This window comes from Apodemus sylvaticus, chromosome X (genome assembly GCF_947179515.1).
Source record: "Apodemus sylvaticus chromosome X, mApoSyl1.1, whole genome shotgun sequence".
Lineage (NCBI taxonomy): Eukaryota > Metazoa > Chordata > Mammalia > Rodentia > Muridae > Apodemus > Apodemus sylvaticus.
In genome coordinates this window covers 38642891-38655559 of record NC_067495.1, presented here as the reverse complement: position 1 = coordinate 38655559, position 12669 = coordinate 38642891, and the positions used below count along the sequence as shown (strand labels likewise).

The following is a 12669-nucleotide window of genomic DNA, read 5'->3' as shown; positions in this document are numbered from 1 at the left end:
GCTGAAAATGTATTCCACAAATCGTATATGATTGAAAAGTTTTCAAATAAAAAATGCACATTTTCTTGAGGGAAATATTTCAAAATAGAAACATTAACAATTCTGAATGACAAAAAGCATTTAATATTGTTCTATAAATGAAAATTTTCTCTATGTAATACTTGTTGCTATACATAAACAAAACACTAATAACACTCTTGCTTCATTTAGCTTCATTTAAAAAGAAGTAATTTTACTCACATGCTTATGTCAAAATTTGATGTAAAAACACTTCTCAATTAAAACAGAGACATGGTTACATCTGGTGTCTCTGTCTACTCACCTACAGAAGATTGTTACTGAGGACAGGGATCTGTAAAAGAAAGTAAGTGGGGTAAGGAGAAACAAAGATGTTATCACAAGAACATAAGAACGGCTCCCAAAAATTTCTATCTAAATCAGGAATGAGATGTGTGCATATGAATATATGTATATTCATATACATATATGAATAGAGATAAGTTTGTATCTGAATATTAATATATTTAACATATATACATATATATGCTATTGCAAAAATAAATGCATTAACTTTACCTATATCCAGGACTTCTCGAATGTTTTCAGGAGGAATGTTCTTTGACAAGGCAAATTCACCAAGTTTATCCTTTTGTCCATGAGTTAAAGTTTTATGTCCTGCATTCCATGAATATTAATGTCAGAGAATTGTTCATGACAAACATGCATTATGTTCTTTGCTTCCTTTGTGTTCTACTATGATATTTAATGAAAAATCCCAACTTCTCCAAATCCATCCACCCTGGATTGGGTCAATACTGTTAATAAAAATTAACCCAAGAAGCATAGACATAACTAAGAAGGTGAACCTTGTGGTATGAGATCAATTTCCAGTATTTCATGATGAACAAAAGCGTAGAAACTATTTGTCTATGTAAATTATACATATCAATCTTATCTACTCTTAAAAATAAAAGTGTCAAGAACTTCCATGGAAGATTGAAGTTTCCCATTTCTCTTGGGCTATACTCTATGTTTAATTTTCTACACATTTATTGAAATGACACTGAAAATGGTCTGAACATTGGGAAAATCACATATGCTCCATTTGTCCGGGGAGGAAACATGAACATGAACTCTTCTAATCACTTCCTTCCTTGCCCACAGTCTTTAGTGTCATGCTACTCTATTACAATACAACATTCATGTAGGTCCATACACAATGTGGTTATCAGTTAGTGGAAAGAACTTTGGACATCCTATAACACTGTACTAAGGGGAATGTTGAATCTGACCTAGTTCTTACTTTCAGAGTAGTACCTTTGTTACTATTACAGAGATCCACTGCCATTCTTACCAAGAACAAATATCAATTTTGTTTTCCGGCCGGCTCTGTCAACATTCTCACTGTAAAAGACTATGTTCTCTGGTGTCTGCTTCACAACTAAATAATGATTATCCCCTTGATCTGTAATGATAATAGAAATATTTCAAAAGTCAGTGACACTCAAATTTCTGATGTCACCTATTTGTGTAACATTAATGTTGACCATGAGAGTAGCAATAATATCTGATTCACAAATATACGATCCATGCATACATGCCTGTTCCTGTAGACATTCATTTCCCACACTACATTATAACATGAATAATATCTATTTGTATGCTACAAAACTGATCAAAAATCCAAAGTATAGAGACTTTCCAGTTCTCTGAATATCTTGTGCTTAGACTTGTGGGAATATTGGTCAAGTACTATTGGCATTTTTAACCAGATATCAAAAGCTGTTGGTGAATTTTTTGAGAAGTCAAAACTATCTTTTTAAACATTGGAACACTTGATGAGAAATGTACACATGTAGTCAAAGAGATAGTTACTAATTAATAACATGCACAAAATATTGTACTTTCACTATTATCAATGAAAATGATGTACGTAAGACATACTTAGAGATTACTAGATGTTCACAGTGTGTATGATTATAACACAGAGTGACAGAGACAGACAGAGATAGAGACTTGTAAGAAACAATTGTACATATTCTGTGAGCAAATATACAAGAAAGTAAAAGAATACTAGGGTCTGGTACCTTTCGATTCCACGTCACTTTTTGAATAATCATATAAAGTTAGGTAACAAATATTCAGGACAATAGAGTGTACCATCTGGTGCTTGATTATTTGTTTGTTTTGCATGCTTTAATATCAAGTGCAAAGTCAAGTTATGTATAATGCATATTAATAATGCTGCTATTGCTTTAGGATTTCTTACAACATTGAAGAATTCAGTTGGAAATATTTTAACATGTATTATGCAGACCTGCTTTTCAGAATGAAAGTTTTCAGTCAATATTCAGAATATTAAATTACCTACCAAGTCTGAGAAAATAAATATTTAAAATAAAAGTTTAAACTAAAATTCCCCTCACTCAAGGAGGACAGATCATGTTCTTATTGCAAGAACAGAGGGAGAAGACATAAGAATTCATCAAATATATTTAATAACATTGAGACCTACTATGGAGTAGCAGGATTTGCAAGTAAAATATTGATGCAATATTAAGAAACAATAAGAATTATCTGGAAATAATGCTTCTGTTAGAAAACTACTTGCAAACTGTATTGTTAAAATTATTCACATCTTTATATAACAAAGGTCTTCTCCAAGTAAACCTCAGATGACCAAAAATATATTTGTACTCGGTAACATATCTTAAGTGGTTGGAGAGATTAATCAATTTCCAAACAACCAAATTTGATCTTGACCTGTGTACCATTGGCCAGCTGAACCATCAACATAAACCACAATTCTTCAGTCTCAGAGGGAGCTCTCTGAACCTGTACTTACACTGGGTTCTGTAGGTCTCACCATCTTCTTGCAAATACCCAGTGACTGTGGTCAAAGAGCATTGTCCATTTTCACTAAAATATTAGAGAGAAGAACCATGGTTTGTTCATTGCTACCAACAAATTCATATTAAAGATCATCAAGTGTTATAATGCATTTAAGGAAAAACTGTGATCAATTATGTTGTCACTGTACAGAGATAGGACCTAAGTACCTATGATTTCCCTAATCAGTCACCTAAATTTTTTTCTATTTCTTGTTCAAAAAGTATCATACTGGCTGCAGTCACAGAGTTGCATTTCTTTATTTGTGCCAAAGTTTCCCCATACTATGAAGATTCTGGTGATATTCCTATACAAACTTGAATAGTCATTGAGCAAGAATTTCTGTATGAAAATTCTCCTGATATAGTCCAGCCATAATATAGATATGGGATTATATGTATATATTTTAAGAGGCATTATATGTAACCTAAAAGTTAAAGTTGTGGCTATAAAATATAAATGGTTCTAAGCATTCTCAGTTCTTTTTGATATATGCAGGCAGGCATGAAACATAGTCATCAAATGTCGGAGAGAATCTTTAAATGTAGACTTCATAAAGATACTAAAACTAGATTTATCTGACCTATGGGTGGAGTATGTTTCTGAAATCACTGATTGAACTATATAAGATCTATAGCTCTGACCTAGGTGATCAAACCCCTCACCTAACTACAGATGATTTCTTTAGAGGGTTCGTTGTCTGAAAGAGATGTTAAAATTCATTGGCAGCCCTCCAAACACAATGATCCCTCAGGGTGTACTCATGAAATTGGAGAAATGAATTTTCTCTCTGAGTGGTATCCAGATATGGCCCATTGTAGAATAATATTATCACATTTCTACAAATGGGGTCTTTGAATTCATGACCAGAATCACAACATTCCTCTGAAAAGTACATCGCTTTAGCAGTAAGGAATGGTATGGACAGTGATGGTGTACACCCTTAATTCTATCACTCAGGAGGCAGAGGCAAGCCAGTTTCTGAGTTTGAGGACAGCCTTGAATACAGTGTGTTTTCCAGGAAAGCCAGGGCTATATAGAGAAACCCGGTCTCAAAAATCAAAACAATCAAACAAAAAGAAAAACAAAAGAATTATAAGAAACGAAAATATTTTGCTGTGTTTACATTCTGGATTATTTGCTTACTGGACATAAAATGTGATTTTCAATATCTTGCATTCCTCTTCACAAGTAATTTCACGACAATAGAGTCTCATTTCTCCAGCTGGTTCTATCTTGTCTACATTATCAGCAGCAATAGCAACAGTTATCCATTCTCCTTCAATCTGGAAAAGCAATAAAAATGACAAAAGAAAGCCATATAGACCATTAAAATATGAGTTTGTATTCACACTTTTCTCAAAAGCTATACGACACTTTAAGAGTAGGTATTCATAGTTCTTTTCTTGTTCACTGTTATATTTAAAATTACTGGATATTTCATCTGTTCATTCAAAATAATATTTCCAGGAACTCAAAATATATGATGACTTGATATATATATATATATATATATATATATATATATATATATATATATATATATATGTGTGTGTGTGTGTGTGTGTGTGTGTGTGTGTGTGTGTGTGTATGTGTATGTATATATATACATATATATATACATATATATGTATATATATATATATATATCACCAGAGACTGCTAATCTTTTGTCCTCATACAATGTGTAAATCCAATCCATTATTTCACACCTTTCATCTTAGAAAACATCTGATTGGAAAAATGTACCTGAATAAAATTCAGAATGCTAATTTAATGAAGATGGACTTGCATGGATAAACTGAATGACATATCACATCCATAGAATGATGCTACTGAGAAAGCTCACACACAAACACAGACCTCACACATTTACCTCAGCCTGAGCCAGTCCAAATGCCAAAGCCAGCAGCAGAAATTTAACCATGATGGCACCTGACTTTGCTCTTCTTCCGAAGCTCAAAGTAGATAACTAATTGTGAAGGATGTGGACTGACAAAGGTTTTTATACAGTTAGTGGAAGGGAGGGACATGGAATCAACCAATGATTTCCTATTATAACAACATAGTTCTGTTCAGTACTTCCTGCTGTGCCCTGGCAGATGAAATATGAACTCATGTCCTTAAAGGAATAAGATTATCTGCCAGGTAGTGATATGTTTTGATGATTAATCGAGCATTACAGTTAGAATGAAAGGAGTGTCACTATGATAGCATTTGTGAGTAATTCTTTGGCTCCAGAAATGTAGTGGTGGGTAAATGTCACAATGCATATCACTATGCATATAAGATTCATTTAACCAAGGTAACATGCAAGTTAAGATACATTCTGAATCATAGCCTAATACTGTTCAGATAAAGGAATTTAAAACTCTGGCTTTGGCAATATGAGCCAGAGTAACCACATGCTTGCTTGAAAATTTGTTAAAGAGTAAGGACAATAAGGATATAGTCATAAGTCTTCTCCTACATTTAAACCTTTCCATATATCGACTTCTTCATTCTTCCATTCCAATATCATCCACCACCACATGTACATAGCTACAAGAGAGATAATTGAAAAATAGCTCTATAAATACAGAAAAATAGGTCAGGTGTTCACTGCTTATAATTACAAAGATTGTAGATTAAGAGAAAACAAAGCAAGTGTAAAAGTATGTAAAAAGTAATATTCTGAAAGATTGTTCATGTCCATAAGTGGACTGCATTCAAGCTAAAATTAATGCTTTATAGCTATAATAAAATGTCCCTCTTCCAAGCAAAATTTTAACTTCTTTACACATCAGATCCAAGATTTCGGTTGTCATTGGAAACAGGATGTATTCAGCCATATCCAAGAACAACCAAATGTACTATCAAAATTCTAGAGAATTGTTTCTCCTCTGGAACTATAGCATGGAATAAGCTACAGTTAATATCACAGTATTTTTCTTTGAAAACCAATGGTTTATAGCTGCATAACTGGAAAACCGTAAAGGTGTGTACTTTCTGACATCATCTTTGTAGCTTTATCTCCATTTATTGGCTTTTGAGGTAATAGTTACATAATTTCCCACTTCCTTTTCTCCCTCTAATGCCTCCCATATGCATTCTCTTGATCTCATTCAATGTGGTGTAAGAGTTCTTTGGGTATTTTTGATACACACACACACACACACACATAATGCTATTGATGAAAATATATAATTTTACTTGAACATAGGTTTACAGGGTTGATCATCTAATGTAAAATAACTTTAATTCCCCTCTTCCTACTCTCTAATTCCTACATTTCTTGTAGTTCTTAATATAGAATTGTTGCTTCATGGTCTTTCCAATCTACATTATCATTCCCTTCCCTCTGCCAATTGAACTCATATTTAGTCATAGTGTCATTTTTGGCTACAGCTTCTCTCTTCATCTCTCCCTTTTAACTCTATCTCGTTTTACTCTTTACAATGCTTCCATACTTTCTACTGCAATGCAGCTAGATTCTTGGTTATGGAATCAGTGGAATAGATATAACTCCACTCCACATCTCTCAATTTTGGTTGTTTCTGGTTTTCTGAACTGGTCTCCACCTGCTATGAATGGAAGATTTTATTGTGATGAGTGAACCAAAAACCCTTTTCCTTCTATTCAAATTAGTTTTTTTCTCATATAATATGGACAGTTTATGGAATTCCATTTCTCTGTTCCTCCAAGTTCCTACTCACCTCCCGACTAATTTAGATGCACTGGATTTCTGTCTCTCATTAGAAAGCAAAAGAGTCTTCTAAGGTTTAATAATAAAATAATACATAATAAAATAAAATAAAATAAATACAATACTTACACAAGTAAATTGGACCACAAAAACTAACAGAAAAATGAGCCAAAAAGAAAACAGAGGAAAAACATAACTATAGTTTCACAGACTCTGGAATCCCAGTAAAATCAATAACTTGGAAGGCATAATATATATGGAAATGATATAGTAATTAAAAGGGGGAAAAGAAATGAAGGGAAACAGGATTTGCTAGAAGACTCCTTGGTGAGGGACGTTCTGCAGCAACATTTGGAATGTAAATACATAAAATTAGTAAGTTAAAAAAATCATTGGAAAACAAAAACAAAAATATAAAATGTACAAAATAGTTAATTTTTCAAAAACGAAAAAGCCAACATTTTGAGAATAGAAACCTCCAAACATACCATTGAGTCCAGTTTCTGTTGGCCATCTACTGATGGGATTGTAGCTGTGCTTTAGTTTATTTTCATTACTCAGTGAGATTCCTTTGAAGAAAACTAAGTTTGATTTGAAAGTGGCTATCTATTGGAGTGGTTTCTGATTTACAAATGGGGCATGTGTCCACATCATGTAGTTCCAGGTCTCTCTCTGGTACAGACCTGTGCTGGCCCTCTGTGTGGTGCTTCAGTTTCAGTTTGTTCATATCTCCATGCTTCATATTGAATAAAAATGGCATGTTTGCTTGGTGCTCTCTATCACCCATGGCTATAATTTCTATCTTCTACAGGGTTTCCTGTACCATAAAGTGAATTATTTGATATAGATACTAACTTTAGGCATGACTATTACTACATGGTCTCAAGTGGTTCATAAATCTTGATCTTCAGATTTGTAGCTAGGAAGAACACAAGAAAGAAAACATGACACATTTGTCTTTTGAGATCTGGGTTATCTCACCCAACAGAATCTTTTATAGAACCCATCATTTATCTGCAAATTTCATGATTCCATTTTCCTGATCATTTAATAGTATTCCACACTATACATGTACCATTTTTCTAAACCATAAGACAAGTTTTAAGATATTTAGTTCATCTTCATTTCCTACCTGATGTAAATATAAGAGAAACGAACATATATGAGCAAGTAACTGAGAAAAATCATGTCAAGTCAATTGGACACAAGTGAAACACAACTGTTGTTTAACAACGTCACATGGTGCATTTATGTTTATCCAATGGAGAAATCTCTGCACTGTTTTTTCAGAGTAGTTCTGCAATTTCCTCCAACAGTTATCTCTGAACCCTCTCACTTTCTCTCTGATTCTCTTCTTTTTAAACATTTGAATTCATGTCAAAGTCTCACAAGAAACCCACCATGGGCTTTTTGACACATGGTATTTTAAATTTTTATGTATTCTGGATGTTAATTCACAGCTAAAATGAATGCCAGCAAGGTGTATAGTAGATGTTGCCTGTCTGCTAGACAGCAAAAACAAGGGTATTGTCCACTGGATTGCACACTGCTTTTCTGAACTAGATTGATAGGTTTGGAGGTAGAAAGAACACTAACATTTCCTATTGTTTCCTTGTGATGGCATTGGGGACCAAGATTTAATTACAAAGACAAAATAACATACATAACCCTGAATAAACTAATAGGGCCTATAATAAATCTAAAGGTAATCATACTGTGAAAAGATACTGTTGTATGGAGGGGATTTGACAAGGTTGTGGTGAAGATGTTAGAAATGGGAGAAATAAATACAAGAATATTATTCTGTGTGTAATATTGTCAAAAAACAAAAATTTAGTTTAAAAGCACATTACTGGAGATATTCCTGAGAAATCACACATTCTTTTCTTGCATTTGTTTTCTGTTCCATTCCAGTAGGAATGAGAGGATAATCCATGTTACAATCCAATTACAGATTGGTGATATGCTTCTGTGTTTGTTGACCTTTTCAAAACAATTGGATAGTTCACTGACTTCTGTTTGTCAAGAAGTCAGCTGTTGTATTTCTTACATGATGCTCAGGGTCAATATGAACAGAGGAAGGCACCTGTATTTTTTCCCAGTTCCAAAACACCTGTGTGGATTCAATAGCCTCCACGGATTTGCCAATATTCACACATCATGCACAGAAAATATGTATCAGATATCTTAATATTTCAAACTGGAATTTTATTTTATATTTTCAGAAAGAATAAAATGACATGTTACATGATTGATCCAATTCATTATTTTCTATATTCCTCTGTTCAAATTATTACTTATTTGCCTATATGATGTTATTTCATCAATACTTTTAAAGTGATTATACATTCTGAATACATGTCCTCTTATAAAAAATTATACTTAATTACTTTACATATATATATATATATATATGTATGTATGTATGTATGTTTTGTTAAACAGATTTCAACTATCTCCAAGTTCCAAATACCTAAATTTGGATAAAGTTTATCCCATCTCTTTGTCTCTGTCTCTCTGTCTATTTTATCAGACGATTCAGACATTCAGTAATTGTTGTCCAAAGTGAATTTTCTTCTCTCATATATCCATGTTTTAAAGCTTCAAGTGTTCAGTTCTCCTAAATCTTATTCAGCTTTGCCTCTTAAATATATTGCTCTCTGATATTCCAGGATATGAATCTGTGTAGGGTGGAATGATACAGAAGTTTCTGGTTAGAGATGTTCATGTCTTTTCCTGAAAGATAAACACATTTTAAGAAGTGAATTTCAAATACAAATAGTTGTCAAAATCCTTTTGTATAGAATAACTACCAGTTTATTTTTCCTATTAACATATTAATAACAAAATTTATATGCTATTATTTTGAAATAGATACATTTTCCATTAAATACAACCTAGAAAGTACACAGAATCAGGATGAATCAACCACGATGATTCTGAAAGTCAATACACCTTAGTTTTGGTTCAATGACAAATAATCCCAGAATCCTCAGGCTCCAGTGTTGCCTTTGGCAGTGTACTTCTAAAGCATCCAATTAAATTATCATCATACATTCAGGTTGATGTCAAATCAGAATAGATAACGTTAATTATTTTCTGCTTACATAAAATTTCTTCTTTCATATGACAGGAAAATATGTCCTGGACACTCCATGTGTCCTTGCTGGATTAAAAGCATATGCACTTTTGTATTGGCTAATGAAATGCTATTTCTAAAATCCAAAATATTTAAAGGTTAATTAAGGTTACCTCTCCTCTTCTACTCATTTTCACTCTTAGAAGAAAACATTCACTCATTGGTCTTTTCACTAAAGGAATGTTCCTTTGTCCAATGCCCAGTTCTTAAACTTTAACACGATCATTTCTTGTAAAGTTTCTTCAGCCATGCCTCTTAAATATATAGATCCTTGTTTCATCTAGACATAACTCCAGTGTATTTGGGTGAAATTATTCTGAAATATTTTAATGCAAATTTTCATTACTCTCCACAAATTTGCTTATGATTGACAATGATTTTCTTTCATTCTTGTAATAATCCTTCTGAATATTCACTAAAAACTATCTCCTTTACCTTTGCCATTATAAAACATATTTTTGTTTCTATATTTTGGCCCCATTACATTATGAGAGATATGAATTCTTTGACAAAACTAGCATTCAAACAGTAGCAAGTTGAGGCAAACATGACAGTCACAAATGTAAACAGGTTTTATTTTCAATTGAGTGATAAATCACTCAAGAGTCTCCATCCTCAACATTTCTCATGGGATTTGTCTTTATGTACAATATAAATAATTTGCCTCATCCATTCAGGTTGAGGTCAAATCAGAATAGATTATTAAATTTTTCCTTTTACCTTCTCTATAATTAAACGTGTTTTATTTTTTATTTCATTCACTTTTCCTCGCTTTTATTTCATACTATTATTAGGTTTAAAAGCATTAAGGAATTAATTTTATCTTGTATTCATATTCAGACAAGAGTATTAATTGCGAATTCATTGTTCCTTAAACTTTTGAAGCAAGAGATCCTAGTTTAAGATGATATTGCACCATGAGAGTCTTCTCTCACTATGATGGATAATTTTATACAAAGAGTAGGATGACAAGAGATAGAAAGATCCAGGAAACACACTTCAAGACACGTACAAATTTACACACATAACAATACCCAGCTCCTTCACCTAGAGGACAGGGGACATCTCTGAAGTGGGAGTGGAAAGATTGGAAATCAAAGACACTGAAAGTCAGAAAATGGAAATTTGCTTGTTAAATTTGTCTTCTAAAGATGGTTGAATTAAGAAAATGGCAGTATCAATGGACATGTTAACTTCGAAGGGGAAAAATTTTGTAGATTCCACCCCTTGAATTAACCACAGAAAACTAATGAGTACCAGAAAAAGAAAAATTAAGTTCATTTAGTAAAGATTAGTACTCTATATGACTGTTCAATGGAAAATTATCATCCCTAATACTCTATGACTACAACAAGAAAAATGTTACTAATCTGGTTGTGTGTATGGATATGGGAGTCATGTGGTGTGGGTGAATGGAGGAAACAAGGAAATGTTGATGTGCACTGTTAACTATTGAAAATATGAAAATCTCTTAAAATAGCACCTACTGTGTACAGACCTGGTTTTGTTTAACATTAGGTTTATGAGCAGGAACATTTTTTGTACTATAACAGAGTTGAGATGAAGATATAGCCTCCAGGACCTGGACCTCACATTCTATTGCTGTTTGACTTGGGCTCAGATGCCGTTTTCTATGATTTGTTCAATATGCAATAAAAATGAGCTTTTTTACATGATATGTGCTATCTATAGTTATCTTTGGTTATAAATGTAAGCTTTACAACATGGGCAGCAATGATCATGATCTAGCAAAACTGCATTGAGATATTCATTTCAAATTTGATGACCAATAAATAACTCTGGGCACTTGACAAGTTTTCCAGTTCCAGGGATGATTGCCCTCCCATTGAGTGGCTCCTGAATCCTATCACACAGTAGTTGGTGACCAGAAACTTGTGGGTGCCATGTCTTGTACCTTTTTACTTATCTGGCCATGCTTCTAATTGTCGTGGTTCTTAGTTGCCACATCTCAGTAGAACTATTTGCTGCTCTCCTTTGTCACACACAATAGTATTTCTGGAAACAAGAAAATGACATGACAGGCCAGAATTCTTAGTTTCACAGATACAGTTAGAATTACTGAGTCCTGTATCCTGACACTGCAGGATCTTTAGATATAGGGGCTTATGCAAGCACTGCAGTACTCCCAAGCTCAAAATTATCTGTATTGTTTTGGCAGTCACATTGAAAACCTGTCAAATTATTCAAAGGATATTTACCATTCAAAATATTGCCTGGTTTACAGTCTATCATTCCCCTAGATTGTATATAAGCACAACTGGCTAAATGTCATTTAACATATAAATGATTATATACATGTGTGTACATGTATATACATATGTATATATTTTATGTGTTCTGAATAAATGTAGGGGAATATAATCTATGAATACAAAATGACTGTTTAAACATAAGATAGGTAAATATTCTATATGATTGCATGGGTTTTGATCAAAGGACTTTGACTTTTTATATCTCCCCTATAAACTTCCCCTATTGTATTAAATTATCCACCTCATCTACACTTTAAATCTTCTTCCTGTCATTCTGTTTTCATCTTTAGAGTACCTTTATCCTGCCATTAACGTCTCATTCCTCACCCCTACCCTTCCTATTATCTCTTTTCTTGATACATATTTCACTCACTTATATATTTGTATCTGTGGATTTCCATCTTAGAAAAGCAGACAAGAAAGAACATGTGATGTTTGGGATTCTTGGTATGGGTTATATAACTAAGTATGATATTTCCTTGTTTTGTCCGTTTCCCTACAAAATCCATAATTCCATTTATATTTACAGTATTATAGTATTCCATAATGCATGAAGAATTTATTTTTGTTATCCTTTTCTCAAGTGAAGGGTAATTAGATTGTGTCCAGTCCATACATATTATGAAAAGAGCTGCAATAAACATGACAAAGTGTCCTTGAAATAGAATGTCAAGTCCTTTGAG

General features: G+C 33.0%; 1 protein-coding gene across 1 annotated transcript; it reads right to left on the bottom strand.

The window, feature by feature from the left end:
- Positions 1 to 335: 335 nt before the first annotated feature.
- Positions 336 to 4816, bottom strand: LOC127674433 (odorant-binding protein 1a-like). The gene is made up of 6 exons (XM_052170221.1): positions 4766 to 4816; positions 4036 to 4175; positions 2846 to 2919; positions 1355 to 1465; positions 577 to 675; positions 336 to 352 (listed from the first exon to the last, which is right to left on the bottom strand). Exons 1-6 carry the CDS (start codon positions 4814 to 4816, stop codon positions 336 to 338), a joined length of 492 nt encoding a protein of 163 aa, XP_052026181.1.
- Between the last annotated feature and the right edge of the window lie 7853 nt (positions 4817 to 12669).